This window comes from Mesoplodon bidens (genome assembly GCF_964165515.1).
Source record: "Mesoplodon bidens genome assembly, chromosome: 14".
In the NCBI taxonomy this organism is placed as follows: Eukaryota; Metazoa; Chordata; class Mammalia; order Artiodactyla; family Ziphiidae; genus Mesoplodon; species Mesoplodon bidens.
Window position 1 is genome coordinate 30,184,825 of NC_138170.1, and position 23,360 is coordinate 30,208,184.

The window sequence follows — 23,360 nt, forward strand, 5'->3', positions numbered from 1 at the left end:
AATACTACTTCTTGGTGTATCTCCAAAAGAATTGAAGTTAGGATTTTAAAGAGTTATTTGTATACCCATATTCAAAGCAGCATTATTCACAATAGCCAAAAGGTAGAAGCAACCCAAATGTCCATCGACACATGAATGGATTAATAAAATGTGGTATATACACACACAATAGAATACAAGGCAGCCTCAAAAGGAAGGAAATTCTGACACATGCTACAGCAGAGATGAGGCTTGAGGACATTATGCTAAGTGAAATAAATCAGTCATAAGAAGACAAATACTGCATAATTCTACTTATATGAGGTACCTAGATGCATCAAAATCATGGAGCCCAAATGTAGAATGATGGTTGCCAGTGACTGGGGCGAGGGGGAAATGAGTTGCTTAACAGGCATAGCGTTTCAGCTGTGCAAGTTCAGAAAAAGTTCTGAAGATTGGCTGCACAACAATGTGCATATATTTAACACTACTGAACTGTATGCTTAAAAATGGTTAAGATTGGGCTTCACTGGTGGCGCAGTGGTTGTGTGTCCACCTGCCAATGCAGGGGACACGGGTTCGTGCCCTGGTCCGGGAAAATCCCACATGCCGCGGAGCGGCTGGGCCTGTGAGCCATGGCCGCTGAGCCTGTGCGTCCGGAGCCTGTGCTCCGCAACGGGAGAGGCCACAACAGTGAGAGGCCCGCCTATCGCGCAAAAAAAAAAAAAAAAAAAAATGGTTAAGATGGTAAATTTTATATGTATTTTATTTTAAAAAATTTTAAACCCTACTGTTCATTTATAATCAGCAGCTGGCTTGTTCATTTTCTCAAAATTCCCTACCTTGATACATTTTGTCATTCCTTGGGCTTACCTCCATCTACTCAGCTGTTTCTTCACTTCCTTCTCTAATTCCCACACTATTAAAGAGTCAGTTCATAGCACCGTGGAATTTTAAAGCTGGGAGGGCACAAAAGGTTCATCTAATTCAGTGTTTTTCAAACTTGAATCTCAGCAGGCTTGTGACTGCTTCAATCACTAAAGCATGGTGGCAGTGACACTGATTTCTGAGGCTAGGTCATAAAGGTCAGGCAGCTTTGGTTCTTGTGGAGTGCTGCCTTTCCAGATGGTCCCTCTTGAAATGCAGCTGCCATGCTCTGGGAAGCCCATGCCACCTGGAGAGGCCACATGTAAGAGATCCTTTCGAAGCCCCAGATGAGCCCAGCCTTTGAGTCACTGCAGCCCAGACACCAGACACATGAGTGATGGAGCCTCCAACCCCAGCCATTTGAGTCACCGCCAGCTACGCAAGTCTTCCCAGCTAAGACCTCTGACATTGCAGAGCGGAGACAAGCCATCTCGCCTGTGCCTTGTGTGGATTAATGACCCACAGAATCCATGGTCATACTAAAATGGTGGTTGTTTTATGTCACTGAGTTTGAGGTGGTTTTTAATACAGCAATAGTAACTAGAACATGTGGGCAAGGAATGAACTTTCAATCTGTCACAGAATGATACTTTTGTAAAATACCATACAAATGAACTTGAGTAAAGTTTTAGTAATGGGTAGAAGATAGTATCTTTTTGTGTTAATTAAAAAAAATAACTAGTGAGGTTGGTCATTTTTTGGTGTATCTGCCATTTCTATTTTTCCTTTTTTTGAGTTGCCTGTTAATATACATGGACCATTTTTTTTGAGAAATGGGGCATTCTTATTCATAGTATCAAAACTGTAGTTTACTTATGTACTTTATATATTAAGCTTATTATACATAAGGTGAAACTCCTTCCCATTCTATCATTTGATCTTATAATTTTGTTTGTGGTATTGTTTGCTAAGACAGTTCATTTTTTTTTTTTTAATTTAGCCAAACTATCAATCCTTTTCCTTTATGGTTTCTGCCTTAAAAGAAAATGCATACAAAATCCTTTCCCAGCTCCAGATTTAAAAAAGAATATTTAACTATACTTTTTTATTTATGTTAAAAATTTCAATCTATTTGGAGTTTATTACGATGTCAGGTGAAAGTCGGGATCTAACTTTATTGTTTCCCAAATGGTTAGCCAATTGTCCCAGCTCCACTAAGTAATCTGTGTTTTCTTCACTGACTTGAAATGCATATATTCTGTATGTATTCCTGAATATTCTCACATAGGCTTGGTTCTGCTCTTAGACTTTCTAATCGTTCCATTGACTTCTCCCTATTCTTATACCAGGACCAGATGCTTTAATTTATTTGTACATTTATTATATATTTAAATATATTTTAGGGCAAATTTGTCCACACCCTTCTTGTTGAGATTCTAATCTCCACAGTGTTTCCTCTATATTCCTCCTCTTCTCTGATTGCTTTGTCCTTTTCTTCTGAACTCTGGAGTTTTTTTTTTTCGGTACATGGGTCTCTCACTGCTGTGGCCTCTCCCGTTCCGGAGCACAGGCTCCGGACGGGCAGGCTCAGCGGCCACGGTTCACGGGCCCAGCCGCTCCGCGGCATGTGGGATCTTCCCGGACTGGGGCACGAACCCGCGTCCCCTGAATCGGCAGGTGGACTCTCAACCACTGCACCACCAGGGAAGTCCATGAACTCTGGAGATTTTTTCGTACTGCCTTCCACAATGATTGTTTTCTGCAATGTCATTTCTGATCATCTCTGCTTCTAATAAACATTTAGATTCTGTCTTTCCTTGTTCCTAAGAACACTTCTCCTCCACTCATGTAGCTCTCTCTTTATCTCTGCTTGCCCTTCATCCAGCTCCATTTTCATCTCCATTATTTTATCATTGCATCTTTTTTTTTTTTTTGGCTCTTGTTTAATTAAAATCCGTTGTTCTCTCATTTGTGTCAGGATCCAAACCGATCTGAAATTTGTCTCTTCCATACAGTGAGCCCATGTTTGCCTCCCTTTGTGCCCCAGTTTGTTCACAGACCACAAAGTGTTTGAGTTGGGATTTGTTGATGTTCATGCTCTTTGATCTTGAAATGATGAACAGTATATCCAGACCTGGTTTTTCCCCCAGAAAAAGGTGAAGTGGATTCTTCTTTGAGCTCCTCACTTTTCATTTGGATGAATTTCAAACAGGAGGACATGCTGCTGGTCCAGTGGAGGCACCTGAGACACAGCCCAAGTCTTCCCTGAGGAGTTTCCCCATTTGCAGGAAGCCGCTGTGTCTATTTCCAGCGGGGGCAGGTGTGTGTGTGTGTGTGTGTGTGTGTGTGTGTGTGTGTGTGTGTGTGTGTGTGTGTGTGTGTGTGTGTGTGTGTGTGTGTGTGTGTGTGTGTGTGTGTGTGTGTGTGTGTGTGTGTGTGTGTGTGTGTGTGTGTGTGTGTGTGTGTTAGCATCTTTTCTGGGGCAGGAACGGCTCTCCTGCATCCCTGGCCCAGCTTTGCTGCCCATCTGGCATTTTAATGGCCCTCCTCCACAGTTTCCAGTGTTGATGCAGATTTTTCGCTATTTTTGTATTTACCGGTTTGTTTGTTTTTCAGAAGGGAATCAAACAAATGCCATCTTCTAACAAAGGCTCCAAGGGGCATTTTAATGTGGCATTAATATACTACAAATTTCTTTTTAAAGTAGGAATTCTGAATACTGCCTGCTATTTCCTTCAGTGCAGTTTTCATACCAAGAATAGATAAAATTGGACTTTTAGATAATAGCCTCTCTATACTTTAAAATTTCTGCCTTTGATAATAGATTACTAGCTAATTCCACTTGTTCTGATAATTCTTTTCATCTCAAACTCATTTACTTTCCTACATCAAAATTCAGCTATAATACCCAAAGTTTGCAGATATCCGTTACTGCTGACGTATGTTAAAGAGCGAAGGTTGACCAGGTTTTCCTACTGTCTTATCTTGGAAGAAGAGCCGAAGCCTTGACTGGAGTTCTTAAATTCCTTGCCTCTTTGTAAGGCTTGGAGGATCCAGAAAAACCCTATTCTGAGTTCTACTGCTTCTACTCCTTCCAACTTCTCCCAGCCCAAATTTGTTTGGAAGCACCTTTTCATCTGGTCACTTCCAAGCAGAACTGTGCTCCTTGAAGAACGCTCAAGTATTCGTTGAATTGCATGGTTTTTGTTGTGTGTATCTTTTTTAAAATTTAAGTATAATTGTCAAATAACATTATTTTAGTTTCAAGTGTAAAACATAATGATTTGATATTTGTATGTATTGAGAAATGATCATCACAATGAGTCTAGTTATCATCTGGCACCATACACAGTTACAAAATTTTTTTTTCTTATCATGAGGACTTTTAAGATCTTTTTCTCTTTGGAACTTTCAAGTATGCAATACAGTGTTATTAACTGCAGTCGCCGTGATGTACATTATATCCTTATGACTTACTTATTTTATAACTAAGTCTGTACCTTTTGACCCCCTTCACCCATTTTGCCCACCTCCACCCCTGCCTCTGGCAACCACCAATCTGTTCTCTGTATCTATGAGCTTGTTTTTTTTGGTTGTTTGTCTGTTTAGATTCCACATATAGGTGAGATCATACAGTATTTGTCTTTCTCTTTCTGACTTATTTCACTTAGCATAATGCCCTCCATCCACATTGTTGCAAATGGTAAGATTTCACCCTTTTTTATGGCTGACTAGCATTATTCCATTGTACATATACACCACAATTTCTTTATCCATTCATCTATTGATGGGCACTTGGGTTGCTTCCATATCTTGGCTATTGTAAATAATACTGCAATGAACAAAGGAGTGCATATATCTTTTTGAGTGTTTTCATTTTTGAGGGGTAAATACCAGAAGTGAAATTGCTGGATCATGAGGTAGTTTTATATTTATATATTTTTTGAGGAAACTCCATACTGTTTTCCATAGTGGCTGCACCAATTTACATTCCCACCAACAGTGCATGAGGGTTCCCTTTTCTTCACATCCTCACCAACACTCGTTATATGTTGTCTTTCTGATGACAACCATTCTGACAGGAGTGAGGTGATATCTCACTGTGGTTTTGATTTGCATTTCCCTGATGTCTAGTGATGTTGAGCATCTTTTCATGTGTCTGTTGGACATCTGTATGTCTTTGAGAAAATGTCTATTCAGATCTTCTGCCCATTTAAAAATTGCATTGTTTGGGTTTTTGCTATTGAGTTGCATGAATTCTTTACGTATTTTAGATATTAACCCTTTATTAGATATATGATTTGCAAGTATTTTCTCTCATTTAGTATGTTGCTTTTTCATTTTGTTGATGGTTTCTTTTGCTCTGCAGAAGCTTTTTAGTTTGATGTAGTCCTACTTGTTTATTTTTGCTTCTGTTGCTTTTGCTTTGGTGTCAGATTAAAATAATTATTGCTAAGATCCATATCAAGTAGCTTATCACCTATGTTTTCTTGAGGAGCTTTATGGTTTCAGGTCTTACTTTCAAGTCTTTAATTCATTTTGAGTGAATTTTTGTGTATGGTGTAATGTAGTGGTCCAGTTTCATTCTTTTGTTTATGGCTGTTCAGTTTTCCCAACAAAATTTATCGAAGAGACTATCTTTTGCCCATTGTATATTCTTGGCTTCTTTGTCATAAATTAATGCATGGGTTTATTTCTCAGCTTTGTATTCTGTTCCATTGATCTGTATGTCTGTTTTAATGCCAATACCATACTGCTTTGATTACTATAGCTTTATAATATGAATTGCACGGTTTTAAAAAAATCAAACAGACCTGGTTTCAAAGAGCACAATTCCACCAGCTATGTGATGTTATACAAGTTATTTAAATCTGTGCATCTGTCTCCTAATCTATAAAACAGAAGTAATAACATCTACTTCACAGATTTGTTGTAAGGAAGAAATGTAAAGTAGTTAACACAATGCCTAGCACCTAGTAGACCCACAAAAAGGTGAGAGTGGGTATATATATATATATATATATATATATATATATATATATATATATATGGCAGGAATACATTGCTCGCTAACTCTTCATTTAAATTCATGATTCACCTGGGCTGTGGAAGTTCCTTCCATCATGCCCCAAAATGCTCACCTTGAGGTAGCTGAAATTCACATAAGCATCCGGGAGATACAGTGTTTTCAGTACCTCTCCCTCCTCAAAGCTTCTGGGTTGAAGGCAATTTCCTGTATCTCCTTATGGGATGGGCCTCCCTGAATCCTCAGAACTCTTAAGACCCATAAACTCCTCTCCCTTCTAGTGAAGGTAAAAGGTTCTTTCCTAGGGAATCCCTAGTGGTTAATACCTCATGTACTGAATGGGACCGATCTCTCTGTAAGGTTGTATTTTGGTTAACAGTACAGAGTCTAGATCCAAACTGCCTGGCTCAAATCCCAGTTCTGCCATTTATTATCTGTGTGAACTTGAGCAAGGAACTTGACTTCTCTGAGCCTCAGTTTCCTTGTCTATAAGGTGGAGATAGCAGTACTTACTTCATAGGGTTATTGCAAAGATTCAATGACATACTTCATGTGATGAGCTTAGAACAGTATTTGGTACCTGGTAAGGACCCAGTTTTTATTAGCTACTATTATTAGTGTTATCTGGCCACAGTAAATAGAACAGGCGTTGGTGCCAGGGCAGCCATCAGAGGGCTGGGTAACAGGGAAGCAATTGCCTCTTGGGGTTTGGTATTAGTTTTACCCAACATGGTACCCGCTGTGCCAAGCTGTTTTACATAGGTTGTATGAAATGTTCTCTTTGGGGAAGTAAAAGTGAGAGGTCAACAAAGGCAGGTCCCTTTATTTCCAAGTAATTCAGAAGACACTCCATGGTTCTGTGGGGGCAGCCACACCATGGTCGCAATGTTAGGAAATCTGGAACCCAGGGATGCTTATAAAATGATGCCCTAAACTACCCCCAAGCCCAAGGTATCTCTGCAAGAAATTTCTGCTATTAAAGATCATCTGTGGGAATCTTTTTTCGTAACATATTCCAGCCTGGCCAATATACATGGACTATCCACAAACTAGGGTCTGTCTTATTGTCAAAAGAGAAGAAAGAAGCTGCAGTTCTACTGACCTGGGCATCCTGTCTCACGAGAGCATCATCCAGACAATTTCCTTCATCCCTGCCGCCCTGAGGATGAGAAAAACAAACCCTGAGCATGAGAAAAACAAACCAAAGAGACTGAGAGAGGATCCATGAAGATTTGGAAGCTCTGATAAGACAGAATGTGTGGGAACCCAAGGACATGGTAATTAGACAGACGGGGTCCTGAGTCCAGCTTAGGGAGAAAGGACAGACGTCTTTGAACATGCTTGCGATATTCCCAGAGTTCTGAGCTGACCAGCCAGAGGGCAAGCTCGGTGTGGCTCCCTGATGTTGTGTGGGCGTCTCTGCCAGTTGGAGGGGCAGGAGGACAAATATGGCCTGGTGACCGCTCCCTCTGGGACAGTCCCCTCCTCCTTCCTCCCCTCCCCCCACTCCCGTGTCTTCCCTGCTGACTTATGCCTTCCTAACTGGCAAATGTACACTGATCAATTCTGCCAAATAGGAGCTGGAAAGACAGGAGAATCAAGAGACTCTGGGGCCAACAGTGGGGGCTTGAGGAGCAACTGAAAGTGCCCCATTCCTCACCAACACCAGCTCACCAGGAAGGCAGGACTAAAGCCTTGGAGGAATGCCAAAGAATGGCAAAACAGGCTACTTTCCTCTGGTTTGTTACGCTATTTTATTACTGTGCTGTCTCAATATGCTATGATCTAGGCATGGGTCTGCAGCGGTAAATCTGAGAGGAAAAGAAAAAATGGGTAGGAGGTAAGAAAAACAGGCTGGCATTATTAAGTAAATATCAGAGACAGAGCGAAGTGGGAGTTGAGATGATTTCTGGGGTTCTGCTTTGGTTGTTGGACGAACAGCAACAGTATGAATAGAAAAAGACGAGCCAGGAAGAAGAGCTGGTTTGGAGGGAAAATGAGTTCAGGTTTAGTTTAGGAGGACTGAGTTGAGGTGCTGACAGAATATCCATCAGGAAACACGCAAAAAGCAGTGAGAAATGAGAGTCTCAAACTCAGGAAGGAGGTTAGGGATAAAGATTAAATTGTGAAGCCATGTGAAATGTCTTGCAAATCCATCTCTCTTTTCTGGCACCCCTGCTCCCACACTAGCCCAGACCTGCTTTTTTCATGGTATCTGGAATACCGAGGTAACCTCCTGCCTGGGCTCCCCGCCTCTGGTTCAATTCATCTAACATATTGTTATAACATTACTCTTCCTGGGACTTCCGGGGCAGTCCAGTGCTTAAGACTTCGCCTTCTAATGCAGGGGTTGCAGGTGCGATTCCTGGTCGGAGCTAAGATTCCCACATGCCTCGCGCAGACAAAAAAACCAAAACATAAAACAGAAGCAATATTGTAACAAATTCAATAAAGACTTTAAAAATGGTCCACATAAAAAAAAAGAAAGAAAAAACAACTTTAAAACAAACAGAAAAGCACCTGGCATGTATCAGGTGCTTGTATGTATAAATGAGAACAAATGGGCCCACATGACTAGCCAGAGTCTTTAAAGGAGAGAGGATAAAATAACAGAGACCCAAGAAAAACACAGGCGAATATTCCCATTTGGGAGGTTGAAAAGATGAGAAAGGCTGGAAAAGTGGGTAGAGAGTAAGTGTCTCAATAACACCCACACCCCCCCAACAAAGGAGGGAGCGACTCACAGCGGACAGAGACACCAGCACGCGCTGGAACATAAGCGATGTGTCAGAGCGAATGTCATCTTCAAGGCTCCGCCCATATTCTAGCAAGAGAGTAAAATCAGAGACATCAGAGTAAAGAACCCTGCCCGGCACCGCGTCACACCCCAGAGCCTTCCACCCTCTTCAGGACTTGTCTACTGAAGCAGCTCCTCGTGAGGTTTTTCAGCCCACACACAGTTTTCCAAAAACTAAACTCTGGTAAAATGGTCAAGATAAGTTTAGCTTGTCATTAGAGGGGAAATGAGATGCTCTTTTTCCTTGAATTGGGCAGTTGAGAAGGTCGGGCTGTGATCCCCACTCTGTGGTTCCTACCGTCCAGGGGTTTGTCCTGAACATGGTTTGCAGTGACACAGAGAAGCAGCTAAGCAGCCCGTGGAAAGGCAAACAGAGTGGGGTTTCTGAACCTGTGTTTGGGGACAAGCAGGGGACTGTCCACAGGGAGAAGTCCTGTATTCGGCAGACGTGGGGAGCCAGCGCTAGAACCAGACTCCCGAGGTTTAGAATCTCCTGATCTGAACACTTACCAAAACACTCTTACTGTTTTGTTTTCTTTCTACCAAAGCGTACATGTTTATTACAGAAAACTTAGGGAAAAAATAACTAAGTAAAATGAAGGGAGGAAAAGAAAACCTCATCATGAATCTAATCACCCAGAAATAATAATCAATGATAACATTTTGGTGACTATCCTTCCTCATTTCCCCCCATATACACATATTCTTTTTCTTTCTTTGAAAAATGGGATCATAGCATCCCATTTTATGATTTGTCTTTTTCACTTATCCATACACCATACCACTTATTGTAATTTAATAATATCCTTCAATATACATTTTGATGACTACATTGTGTGGGTGTACCATATTTTGTTTAGCCAACCTGTTGGACATTTTAAACTAATATAAGCAATACTGTGTGATCTAAACCTTTGTGCATTTTTATTATATTCTTAGGGTAAAAAGGTAGGCATCTTTTAAAGGCATGTATTGTTCTCTGGAGATTTTTTTTTTTTTTTTTTTTTTGCGGTACGCGGGCCTCTCACTGTTGTGGTCTCTCCCGTTGTGGAGCACAGGCTCCGGACGCGCAGGCCCAGCGGCCATGGCTCACGGGCCCAGCCGCTCTGCGGCATGCGGGATCCTCCCAGACTGGGGCCCGAACCCGTGCCCCCTGCCTCGGCAGGCGGACCCTCAACCACTGCGCCACCAGGGAAGCCCTGGAGACTTTTAAGAGGGGAGTAAGTGGCTACCCCTCTGACGTGGCTGCAGGACCTACAGTCCAGTCTGAAGGTAAGAAGTTGGGCGAGACTGCTCCTCCAGGCCATTCCCTGGAATGCTAAGATTCAATGGCACCACCACTTTTGAACAAGCACCTTTGATTCTCTGCTTGATAATACGGAACCCCTTTCCAGCTTTCAGGGTAATAAAACCCTGGGTAGCCTAAGTAGAGTGGCAGGTGCCCCTGAGAAGTCTTGAAAAGCCAACAGTCATTTGTGTAGACAGGGATCTGCCTGAAGGCAGAGCTTGGAACTGAGGATCCCTCATGGTCAGTGTGTCAGTGGGTAACCACCTGCTGTTAGTCTAGGTCTCAGAGAACAGGGCCTCAGCCAGGGCCACTGAGGATGCTACATACGCAGTTGGTAGGTCTGGTTTATGCGCCGGATCTCCTCGGGCGTCCGGGAGGCCAGGATCTCAATCAGGCAGCCCTCATCCGTGCCTGCTCCCTAAGTGCAAAACCCAGAGGAGAGGGCTATGAGTCAGTTTACCAAGTTGAGTCCCAGACACAGGAGGAATACAACCAGGAATCTGCAGAGAATAAAAACAACTCACCAAGTTCTAGCAACAGGATTTGCTCCTTTTTAACTGTCCGACCCAAATTCCAACATGTTTACTATAATCATTATTAGTCATAACATACCTTTACAGGCTGTTTCTATGTGTTGGTTAGGGACAGTTTCTGCCCTCTGGGGGCTGTCTTTCCTTGCCCTCCCCTGTACTTTTCCTTTGCAGGGCAGAATCTTCAGGCAAAGGCGTTATCTCTTTGTTTTTTCAGAGTCTAGCCCAGAACCTTCCAGGAGGCTGAGTATTTATTGACATGGTGGACGAGGGTAGTTGTATTTGAATTTCATACTTGGTCATTAAAAATCGTCAGACCCTGGAGTAGGGCACAGTGGATCCAGCATCTAGCGAGGCTGAGATCACTTTACCAGTTCTGAGCAGACCGAGAGGCCCCCAAGATGTCAGTCAAAAGTTTCATATCTCAAAAGTAGCTAATACAGCAAGAAAGCTTCTGGAGCTACACCAAAAGCACAGGTTTAATCAGTCCTCAGTGAGCCACAGGAAAGAACAAATGATTCCTTAACTTCTGGGGAAACAACTTTTAAATGACAGTGGCTAGAATGCAATGTCGTGCTTTCAAGTTGTCATAAATGCAGGAAAATCTTTCTCCTATACCTCCTATTCCCACTCTCTAGAGGGGAGGCCTTATCCTCCCCTCTAGAGTGATAGAGGCCTCTATCACTGTTTCTTGAGAAAGCCCGCCAGCAGCCAGCATTTACACAAACAGCACCGAGAGCAGGAAGGGAGGACCACGAACCACCAAGGCCTTTCGCAGCTCCTGCACGTCGTACAGCACCGTGGGCGTCATCATCCCCAAGATCACCTGCTCGAAGTTGCCACTCAGTTCTGACTTCAAGTCGTCCATCAGGTCCTGGGACACAAGAAAGCACGCTGCTTAACTGCTGCAGTAGCGGAAACCAGCCACCCTCAGTGGGGTCGAGGGACGGCTGGGGTCTCCAAGACCCTTTCAGGGGCTGGTGTGCGCGAAACCATCTTCGTAATAACACTAAGACGCTGGGATCTGACTTTACACTCTCATCCTCTCACAGTTGTCCAGGGAAGCTTTCCAAAGGCTACTCGGTACGTCTACAGATCTACAGTTATGTGAAAAGGCTATTAAAATACTCCTCCCTTTCCCAACTATCTATCTGTACAAGACCAGATTTCCTTCCTACTTCAAACAAAACCACATATCGCAACAAGTTGAATGCAGAAGCAGATATGAGAATCCAGGGTATTCCGTTCAGCAGACATTAAAGAGATATGCAAAATGTTAAAAGAATGGCAATCTTCTCACTAATTTTTTTTCTTTTGGAATATAAAGCTATTTTTCCTAAAATCATTATTTATGTTAACATTTAATATGTTTTTATAGTTTTTTAAATAAGTTAACAAATACCTATTTTTAAATGTCCTTAATTTAAATTAAGTTTTAATTTTTAAAATGGTTAGCATCAATAGGTGTAACCCACAAAAAAGTCCTCAATAATTTAAGAGTGTAAAGGGGTTCCAACATCAGTGTATTCGCTCACTTAACAATATACCCTGAATGTATTTCCAAGTCAATATTTACCTACAACATTTTTAACAGCTGCAGAAATTTCCATATGTAGAGGCAATATAGTTTCTTTAATAAGACCCCCGTTCTATTTTTCTACTATTCTTCTAAACAGGCATTTAGCTGCATCCTTGTGATCATTCATGATTATTTCTTAATGCTCATTGATTAAAAAGAAATGCAATTATTTGGACAAAGGACCATTTTCTTTTTTTTTTCAAGTGTAAACAGCTCCATGAGTTTTTATTAGACACATTTTTTAACCCAGAAAAATGGAATTATATCAACCGCATTTTTCTTTTTTTTATACAGCAGGTTCTTATTAGTCATCAATTTTATACATATCAGTGTATACATGTCAATCCCAATCGCCCAATTCAGCACAACACCATCCCCACGCCCCCGAGATTTTCCCCCCTTGGTGTCCATATGTTTGTTCTCTACATCTGTGTCTCAAATTCTACTCTGCAAACTGGTTCATCTGTACCATCTTTCTAGGTTCCACATACATGCGTTAAGATACGATATTTGTTTTTTTCTTTCTGACTTACTTCACTCTGTACGACAGTCTCTAGATCCATCCACGTCTCTACAAATGACCCAATTTCATTCCTTTTAATGGCTGAGTAATATTCCATTGTATATATGTACCACATCTTCATTATCCATTCATCTGTCGATGGGCACTTAGGTTGCTTCCATGACCTGGCTATTGTAAATAGTGCTGCAATGAACATTGGGGTGCATGTGTCTTTTTGAAGTATGGTTTTCTTTGGGTATATGCCCAGTAGTGGGATTGCTGGGTCATATGGTAATTCTGTTTTTAGTTTTTTAAGGAACCTCCATACTGTTCTCTATAGTGGCTGTATCAGTTTACATTCCCACCAGCAGTGCAAGAGGGTTCCCTTTTCTCCACAGCCTCTCTAGCATTTGTTGTTTGTAGATTTTCTGATGATGCCCATTCTAACTGGTGTGAGGTGATACCTCATTGTAGTTTTTTTTTTTTTTTTTTTTTTTTTTTTGCGGTAGGCGGGCCTCTCACTGTTGTGGCCTCTCCCCTTGCGGAGCACAGGCTCCGGACGCACAGGCTCAGCGGCCATGGCTCACGGGCCTAGCCGCTCTGCGGCATGTGGGATCTTCCCAGACCGGGGCACGAACCCGCGTCCCCTGCATCAGCAGGCGGACTCTCAACCACTGCGCCACCAGGGAAGCCCTCATTGTAGTTTTGATTTGCATTTCTCTAATAATTAGTGATGTTGAGCAGCTTTTCATGTACTTCTTGGCCATCTGTATGTCTTCTTTGGAGAAATGTCTATTTAGGTCTTCTGCCCATTTTTGGATTGGGTTGTTTGGTTTTTTAATATTGACAGCATGAGCTGTTTATATATTTTGGAGATTAATCCTTTGTCCATTGATTCGTTTCCAAATATTTTCTCCCATTCTGAGGGTTGTCTTTTCGTCTTGTTTATGGTTTCCTTTGCTGTGCAAAAGCTTTGAAGTTTCATTTGGTCCCATTTGTTTATTTTTGTTTTTATTTCCATTACTCTAGGAGGTGGATCAAAAAAGATCTTGCTGTGATTTATGTCAAAGAGTGTTCATCCTATGTTTTCCTCTAAGAGTTTTATAGTGTCTGGTCTTACATTTAGGTCTCTAATCCATTTTGAGTTTATTTTTGTGTATGGTGTTAGGGAGTGTTCTAATTTCATTCTTTTACATGTAGCTGTCCAGTTTTCCCACCACCACTTATTGAAGAGACTGTCTTTTCTCCATTGTATATCTTTGCCTCCTTTGTTATAGATTAGTTGACCATAGGTGCGTGGGTTTATCTCTGGGCTTTCTATCTTGTTCCATTGATCTGTGTTTCTGTTTTTGTGCCAGTACCGTATTGTCTTGATTACTGTACCTTTGTAGTATAGTCTGAAGTCAGGGAGTCTGATTCTTCCAGCTCCGTTTTTTTCCCTCAAGACTGCTTTGGCTATTCGGGGTCTTTTGTGTCTCTGTACAAATTTTAAGATTATTTGTTCTAGTTCTGTAAAAACTGCCATTGGTAATTTGATAGGGATTGCATTGAATCTGTACATTGCTTTGGGTAGCATAGTCATTTTCAAAATACGGATTCTTCCAATCCAAGAACATGGTATATCTCTCTATCTGTTGGTATCATCTTTAATTTCTTTCATCAGCATCTTATAGTTTTCTGCATACAGGTCTTTTTTCTCCCTAGGTAGGTTTATCCCTAGGTATTTTCTTCTTTTTTGCAATGGTAAATGGGAGTGTGTCATTAATTTCTCTTTCAGATTTTTCACCATTAGTGTATAGGAATGCAAGAGATTTCTGTGCATTAAATATTGTATCCTGCAAGTTTACCAAATTCATTGATTAGCTCTAGTAGCTTTCTGGTGGCATTTTTAGGATTCTCTATGTATAGTATCATGTCGTCTGCAAACAGTGACTGTTTTACTTCTTCTTTTCCAATTTGTATTCCTTTTATTTCTTTTTCTTCTCTGATTGCCATGGCTAGGACTTCCAAGGCTATGTTGAATAACAGTGGGGAGAGTGGACATCCTTGTCTGATTCCTGATCTTAGAGGATATGCTTTCAGTTTTTCACCATTGAGAATGATGTTTGCTGTGGGTTTGTCGTATCTGGCCTTTATTATGTTGAGGTAGTTTCCCTCCGTGCCCACTTTCTGGAGAGTTTTTATCATAAATGGGTGTTGAATTTTGTCAAAAGCTTTTTCTGCATCTATTGAGATGATCATATGGTTTTTATTCTTCAGTTTGTTAATATGGTGTATCACATTGATTGATTTGCTTATATTGAAGAATCCTTGCATCCCTGGGATAAATCTCACTTGATCATGGTGTATGACCCTTTTAATGTGTTGTTGGATTCTGTTTGCTAGTATTTTGTTGAGGTTTTTGCATCTATGTTCATCAGTGATATTGGCCTGTAGTTTTCTTTTTTTTGTAGTATCTTTGTCTGGTTTTGGTATCAGGGTGATGGTGGCTCATAGAATGAGTTTGGGAGTGTTCCTTCCTCTGCAATATTTTGGAACAGCTTGAGAAGGATGGGTGTTAGCTATTCTCTAAATGTTTGATAGAATTCACCTGTGAAGCTATCTGGTCCTGGACTTTTGTTTGTTGGAAGATTTTAAATCACAGTTTCAATTTCAGTGCTTGTGATTGGTCTGTTCATATTTTCTATTTCTTCCTGATTCAGTCTTGGAAGGTTATACCTTTCTAAGAATTTGTCCATTTCTTCCAGGTTGTCCATTTTATTGGCACAGAGTTGCTTATAGTAGTCTCTTAGGATGCTTTGTATTTCTGTGGTGTTTGTTGTAACTTCTTCTTTTTCATTTCTAATTTTATTTTATTTTATTTTATTTTATTATTATTATTTTTTTTGCGGTACTCAGGCCTCTCACTGTTGTGGCCTCTCCCGTTGTGGAGCACGGGCTCCGGATGCACAGGCTCAGTGGCCATGGCTCACAGGCCCAGCCGCTCCGTGGCATGTGGGATCTTCCCAGACTGGGGCACGAACCCATGTCCCCTGCATTGGCAGGTGGACTCTCAACCACTGTGCCACCAGGGAAGCCCCCTCTAATTTTATTGATTTGAGTCTTCTCCCTTTTCTTCTTGATGAGTGTGGCTAATGGTTTATCGATTTTGTTTATCTTCTCAAAGAACCAGCTTTTAGTTTTATTGATCCTTGCTATTGTTTTCTTTGTTTTTGTTTCATTTTTTTCTGCTCTGATCTTTATGACTTCTTTCCTCCTGCTAACTTTGGGTTTTGTTTGTTCTTCCTCTAGTTCCTTTAGGTGTAAGGTTAGATTGTTTATTTGAGAGTCTTCTTGTTTCTTGAGGTAGGATTGTATAGCTGTAAACTTCCCTCTTAGAACTGTTTTTGCTGCATCCCATAGGTTTTGGATCATCGTGTTTTCATGGTCATTTGTCTCTAGGTATTTTTTGATTTCCTCTTTGCTTTCTTCAGTGATTTCTTGGTTATTTAGTCATGTATTGTTTAGCCTCCATGTGTTTGTGTTTTTTACATTTTTTTCCCTGTGATTCATTTCCAATCTCATAGCGTGTGGTCAGAAATGCTGCTTGATATGATTTCAATTTTCTTAAATTTACTGAGGCTTGATTTGTGACCCAAGATGTGATCTATCCAGGAGAATGTTCCATGCGCACTTGAGAAGAAAGTGTAATCTGCTGTTTTTGGATGGAATGTCCTATAAATATCAATTAAATCTATCTAGTCTATTGTGTCATTTAAAGCTTCTGTTTCCTTATTTATTTTCATTTTGGATGATCTGTCCATTGGTGTAAGTGAGGTGTTAAAGTCCCCCAGTATTATTGTGTTAATGTCGATTTCCTCTTTTATAGCTGTTAGCAGTTGCCTTATGTATTGTGGTGCTCCTATGTTGGGTGCATATATATTTATAATTGTTATATCTTCTTCTTGGATTGATCCCTTGATCTCTATGTAGTGTCCTTCCTTGTCTCTTGTAACATTTTTTATTTTAAAGTCTATTTTATCTGATATGAGTATAGCTACTCCAGCTTTCTTTTGATTTCTATTTGCATGGAATATCTTTTTCCATCCCCTCACTTTCCTTCTGTATGTGTCCCTAGGTCTGAAGTGGGTCTCTTATAGACAGCATATAGATGGGTCTTGTTTTTGTATCCATTCAGCAAGCCTGTGTCTTTTGGTTGGAGCATTGAATCCATTCACGTTTAAGGTAATTATCGATATGTATGTTCCTATGACCATTTTCTTAATTGTTTTGGGTTTGTTTTTGTAGGTCCTTGTCTTCTCTTGTGTTTCCCACTTAGAGAAGTTCCTTTAGCATTTGTTGTAGAGCTGGTTTGGTGGTGCTGAATTCTCTTAGCTTTTGCTTGTCTGTAAAGCTTTTGATTTCTCCCTGGAATCTGAATGAGATCCTTGCTGGGTAGAGTGATCTTGGTTGTAGGGTCTTCCCTTTCATCACTGTAAGTATATCATGCCACTCCCTTCTGGCTTGTAGGGTTTTTGCTGAGAAATCAGCTGTTAATCTTATGGGAGTTCTCTTGTATGTTACTTGCTGGTTTTCCCTTGCTGCTTTCAATAATTTTTGTCTTTAATTTTTGCCAATTTGGTTACTATGTGTCTCTCCTTAGGCTTATCCTGTATGGGACTCTCTGCACTTCCTAGACTTGGGTGGCTATTTCCTTTCCCATCTTAGGGAAGTTTTCAACTATAATCTCTTCAAATAATTTCTCCGGTCCTTTCTCTCTCTCTTCTCCTTCTGGGACCCCTATAATGTGAATGTTGTCGCATTTAATGTTGTCCCAGAGGTCTCTTAGGCTGTCTTCATTTCTTTTCCTTCGTTTTTCTTTATTCTGTTCCGTGGCAGTGAATTCCACCATTCCGTCTTCCAGGTCACTTATCCGTTCTTCTGCCTCAGTTATTCTGCTATTGATTCCTTCTAGTGTAGTTTTCATTTCAGTTATTGTATTGTTCATCTCTGTTTGTTTGTTCTTTAATTCTTCTAGATCTCTGTTAAACACTTCTTGCATCTTTGCCTCCATTCTTTTTCTGAGGTCCTGGATCATCTTCACTATCATTATTCTGAATTCTTTTTCTGGAAGGTTGCCTATCTCCACTTCATTTAGTTGTTTTTCTGGGGTTTTATCTTGTTCCTTCCTGTGGTACATAGCCCTGTGCCTTTTCATCTTGTCTATCTTTCTGTGAATGTGGTTTTTGTTCCACAGGCTGCCAGATTGTAGTTCTTCTTGCTTCTGCTTTCTGCTCTCTGGTGGATGAGGCTATCTAAGAGGCTTGTTCAAGTTTCCTTATGGGAGGGACTGGTGCTGGGTAGAGCTGAGTGTTGCTCTGGTGAGCAGAGCTCAGTAAAGCTTTAATATGCCTGACTGTTGGTGGGTGGGGCTGGGTTCCCTCCCTGTTGGTTGTTTGGCCTGAGGCAACCCAACACTGGAGCCTACCTGGGCTCTTTGGTGGGGCTAATGGCAGACTCTGGGAGGTCTCACGCCAAGGAGTACTTCCCAGAACTTCTGCTTCCAGTGTCCTTGTTCCCACGGTGAGCCACAGCCACCCCCTGCCTCTGCAGGAGACCCTCCAACACTAGCAGGTAGGTCTGGTTCAGTCTCCCCTGGGGTCACTGCTCCTTCCCCTGGGTCCTGATGTGCACACTATTTTGTGTGTGCCCTCCAAGAGTGGAGTCTCTCTTTCCCCCAGTCCTGTTGAAGTCCTGCAATCCATTCCAACTAGGCTTCAAAGTGTGATTCTCTAGGAATTCCTCCTCCCGTTGCTGGACCCGCAGGTTGGGAAGCCTGATGCGGGGCTCAGAACCTTCACTCCAGTGGGTGGACTTCTGTGGTCTAAGTGTTCTCCAGTCCGTGAGTCACCCACCCAGCAGTTACGGGATTTGATTTTACTGTGAATGGGCCCCTCCTTCCATCTCGTTGTGGCTTCTCCTTTGTCTTTGGATGTGGCGTATCTTTTTTGGTGAGTTCCAGTGTCTTCCTGTCGATGACTGTCCAGCAGCTAGCTGTGATTCTGGTGTTCTCGCAAGAGGGAGTCCAAAGGACCAATTCCTAAAGACATGTGGTCACATTTCCTCCTAGAACCAGTCAGAGAATTTACGAACCTGCTTAAGATCAACCAACTAATACGGAGTTGATTTGGTCTCCAGTTCTCAGATCCTGACAAAGCTGAGTCCGCAACCCTGTATCTCCATCTATCTGTTACATGCACACGTGTCACATGGATGATGAACAAACACATGAGCGCTCTGTCACTCCAGTGAGAGTGGTCTTCGAAACACACTGCTGTTGGATCAGCTTCGTTCTGCAGCGGAGTCACCAACCCCAAACCTGTGGCAACCCTCTCCCTCTAGCTCACACATCCCACGCATGTGCATTATATTTCTTTGGGCATGGAGAAGAGATTAAAACACCCAGAAGATACTCTGAGCCATCTGAGGGAGGAATCCCATTGGTGCCCAGCCAAGATTTGCAGGTAGATGCTCCCGGGAAGAGCTGAGCCAGCCGTGCCCCACCCAGCAGCTGAATGCCTGCCTTGGAGAGAGGCAGCCCGTCTGACTAGCTTTGATAAAATATCCAAGAGTAGAGATACTTATCATGGAGTTAGCAGCACTCTGAGACCTGGAAGCACTCATTGATAACATTACCTCCATAAAAAGATTCTCTAATCACACAGATGGGCTTCAGTGATGTGGAAAGATGAGGTGAATGACTCTGGTAAGTGAGCTGTTGAAAACGAGACTGAGACAGGGTTGCTCAGGGGTGTGGGATTCAAAGAGGAAGGGGAAAACGTGGTGAGTGAACCACCTTTGAATGCATAAGCCACTAAAATACACACACACACACACACACACACACACACAGGCCCCATTCTAGAACTGGAGGGGGTGGCTCTCAGTTAAGGATCATTCAAAGGAATGAATATATACTACAAATGGGTTTATGTAGAAGAGTTGGATAGACCCTAAATCCTCGGAGAGCCTATTTAGAACAAACTGGATTTAAACATTTTAGTCAGTTTGGAGGATCTTCATTCACAAGAGGCCTAAAGGAAAGGCCAAGGGAAGCAACACTGAAAGCTGAGCCCTGCCCAGTGCTCCAAAGAGCAGGGGGCTGAGTCCATTCCACAACCGAGTCCCTGAAAGGACTTGTGGGGGAAGAGACTAAACTTAGCCTTGAATTATGTGAATCAAGAGCTCCCTGAAATCACTTCTGGCTATGGACAGTGGAGGAACTCTTGAACGTGTTGAAAGTGTTTTTTGTTTGCTTGTTTGTTTTTTCCAAGAACATCTTTAAACAAGGCAAAGGATCCATCTTTTAAAAACCAAGGGCCACTACTTCAGGATTCAAGAAGGAAGGGGCCCCTGCTCCCTTACTGCTGACAGGTCCCTTGTCAAGCCAGAGAGCTGCCACCTACCCTGCCGATGGCAGTCTTGTAGGCCGTCCTGATTTCCTGGCGCTGGGCCGTGTTGCGATAGGCCAGGACGTTGATGATGGCATCTTCATCCGTGCCTGGTGAGGAGCGGAGACAGGGAGTGAGTGTGATTTGAGAGAGGAGTGAGAAAATGGGTTCCTCTGCGGACACTGGTGTAACCCAAACACAGACAGAGAGCTTTCTAAGAAAAGAAGTTCTTGTTCAGAGGGTTTGTCTATTTTGGAGGGAAAACAGACACTAGACTAGAGTCTCAGTCTCTCCTTTCATTAGGTTTTATTTTTTTAACATCTTTATTGGAGTATAGTTGCTTTACAATGGTGTGTTAGTTTCTGCTGTATAACAAAGTGAATCAGTTATACATATACATATATCCCCATATCCCCTCCCTCTTGAGCCTCCCTCCCACCCCTCTAGGTGGACACAAAGCATGGAGCTGATCTCCCTGTGCTATGCAGCTGCTTCCCACTAGCTACCTATTTTACATTTGGTAGTGTATATATGTCCATGCCCCTCTCTCACTTCGTCCCAACTTACCCTTCCCCCTCCCCGTGTCCTCAAGTCCATTCTCTACGTCTGCATCTTTATTCCTGTCCTGCCTCTAGGTTCATCAGAACCATTTTTTTTTTTTTAGATTCCGTATATATGTGTTAGCATACAGTATTTTTTTTTCTCTTTCTGACTTACTTCACTCTGTATGACAGACTCTAGGTTCATCCACCTCACTACAAATAACCCAATTTCATTTCTTTTTATGGCTGAGTAATATTCCATTGTAAATATGTGCCACTAAACAAAAGAGTTAACTTCTCTGAGCATTAGTTTCCTTATCTATGAGTGTGAGTGATCATAGTATTTTCCCTCTTTGGATCACCCATATTTATCTGCCATGTTCTTGCCTTTCTCTCCTCACTTTTATCTCTTTATCGTCTCCTCTGAGTTTCGAAACAGTTCAAACCCATCTTTTAATTCATGATTTGGCACTTCACAGGGTTTAAATTGGCTGCTCATTGTATCCACTGCATTTTAAGGTCTGTATTTGTGTTTTTCTTTTCTAAGCTCTCTTTCCTGATCTCTGATCAGGAAACTTTTTGTAACTGCCCATGAATTCCCATGATGCAATATCCTACCAAAACTTTTCACTATGAATTACAATTAAAGAAAATTTTTTTAAGATTATTTTTGCTCTTTTAATAAAATTTATTTATTTATTTGGCTGTGTCGGGTCTTAGCTGCGGCATGCGGGATCTTTGTTGCAGCATGTGGGATCTTTCGTTGTGGTGTGAGGGCTCTTCATTGTGGTGCACAGGCTTCTCTCTAGTTGTGGTGTGCGGCCTCTAGAGCGCATGGGCTCAGTAGTTGCAGCACGTGGGCTAATTTGCCCAGTGGCATGTGGTATCTTAGTTCCCCGACCAGGGATCGAACCCGCATCCCCTGCATTGGAAGGCAGATTCTTGTTTTTTTTTGTTTTTTTTTTTTGCGGTATGCGGGCCTCTCACTGTTGTGGCCTCTCCCATTGCGGAGCACAGGCTCCGGATGCGCAGGCTCAGCGGCCATGGCTCACGGGCCCAGCCGCTCTGCAGCATGTGGGATCTTCCCGGACCGGGACACGAAACCGTGTCCCCTGCATCAGCAGGCGGACTCTCGACCAGTGCGCCACCAGGGAAGCCCTAGAAGGCAGATTCTTAACCTCTGGACCACAAGGGAAGTCCCTGAATTACGAATTTAAAACATCATAAATTTTGTTTGCCTGTTTCTTGCAGCAGCTTTTACAGGCGACTTTCACAGCTGGATGTTCATGTATGCTGGGTGAGTTTTCCATTTTCCCATATACTGTATGGGAAGATGTGATGAGTTACAGGAGAGTGTATTGAAATATTTCAAGGAGAAATCAAAAAATATATAGATTTACCAGAGTTATTCTTTGCAAAATTAGAGATCTAGAAAAATGTGAGGTGTACAGAGGAAACTATAGGAGGTTTTTTTTTGTTTTTTGTTTTTTTTTTATTTATGGCTGCATTGGGTCTTTGTTGCTGTGTGCAGGCTTTCTCTAGTTGTGGCAAGCAGGGGCTACTCTTTGTTGTGGTGCACGGGCTTCAGCAGTTATGGCATGTGGGCTCGGTAGTTGTGGCTCGCCGGCTTAGTTGCTCTGTGGCATGTGGGATCTTCCCAGACCAGGGCTCAAACCCGTATCCCCCACATGGGCAGGCGGACTCCCAGCCACTGCGCCATCAGGGAAGCCCGCTATAGAGTTTTAAGTTTACATAACTTAGTGACCTACTCTCTGTTCTCTCAGGGGAAAAAAAAAGAAAGAGTGTAATAGATACAACCATCCTTTTTCCAGGAGAACTCTCAGCTGGGGGGAGAAGGTTCACTGCCTTTTGCTTTTTTATCCAGTTTCTGTGAAAGGCACCACCACTCTTAAGGTCTGTCAGGCTTGAACCCTCAAAATAGCTTTGATTATTTTACCCGCTCTCTTCCTTCATATTCAGATTTCCTGTCACGTCATGCAAACTCTAGCTCTAAAACCCTTTTTGTATCTGTCCCCTCTTTTTAATTCCTGTGACAACCACTCCAGTTCAGGGTTTCTTCTTAGACAACTTAAAGTCTGCTAAGTAGTAGTCTCACTTCCTAATTGGTCTTTCCAACGTCTTGCTAGATTCATTTTCCTAAAATGACAAACTCTCACAGTGTCCCTCCCCTGCTCAGGATACACAACGGCTCCCCACCATTTGCTGGATTTACTATCTGCACTGCTGTCTGGCATTTGGGACTCTCCACCATACCCCATTCACTATTGTAAATATCCACATAAAAAGTTACAGGCAGCCAAATCCAGAGACTTAGCTCCTGAGTTCCTGTACTTGACCCAACTACACTGCACTCCTTTCTCCTGACCTCCTTCATTACCAGTCTATGGGTTTATGTCTCCCTAAACCCCTCCATCTAGCATCCTGATTCTGGCATTTTTTGTTTCCTGGACAATGCCTCTGGGTCATCCTCGCATGTCAGTAGCATCCTCAGGACCCACCCCATGGTACCTGCCTTCCCAGAAGTCACCTAAAAAGTCAACTCCTGCTTTGTAAGTACACCCTGCTGCAAGCCATGTATTTACATGGCCTGCAGCTAAGTGCCTCAGCTAAAATGCAAAACAGGGCAATGCTCACACTCACCCCATGCCTTTGCTCATGCTGTTCCATTCACCTGAAACCCATTCTCTCTTATCTATTTATTTACTTACTGAATAAATTTAACTCATCTCCCAAGGCCCATCTCAATTTCTACATCCTCCAAGAAGTTTTGCCTGATGCTCCCAAATGACATGTGATCTC

The 23,360-nt window shown here is 42.2% G+C and overlaps 1 protein-coding gene across 2 annotated transcripts in view; it reads right to left on the minus strand.

Annotated features, from left to right (window-relative positions):
- ANXA4 (annexin A4) overlaps positions 1-23,360 on the minus strand; it is a 76,163-nt gene that overhangs the window by 17,113 nt on the left and 35,690 nt on the right. For both annotated transcript variants that reach the window (XM_081253493.1, XM_081253492.1), the window contains exons 4-8: positions 20,014-20,108; positions 11,248-11,361; positions 10,285-10,375; positions 8,617-8,696; positions 6,975-7,031 (exon numbers count right to left, since the gene is read on the minus strand). In XM_081253493.1, the coding sequence (XP_081109619.1) occupies positions 6,975-7,031; positions 8,617-8,696; positions 10,285-10,375; positions 11,248-11,361; positions 20,014-20,108 (437 nt within the window). The remainder of the gene's footprint in view (positions 1-6,974; positions 7,032-8,616; positions 8,697-10,284; positions 10,376-11,247; positions 11,362-20,013; positions 20,109-23,360) is intronic.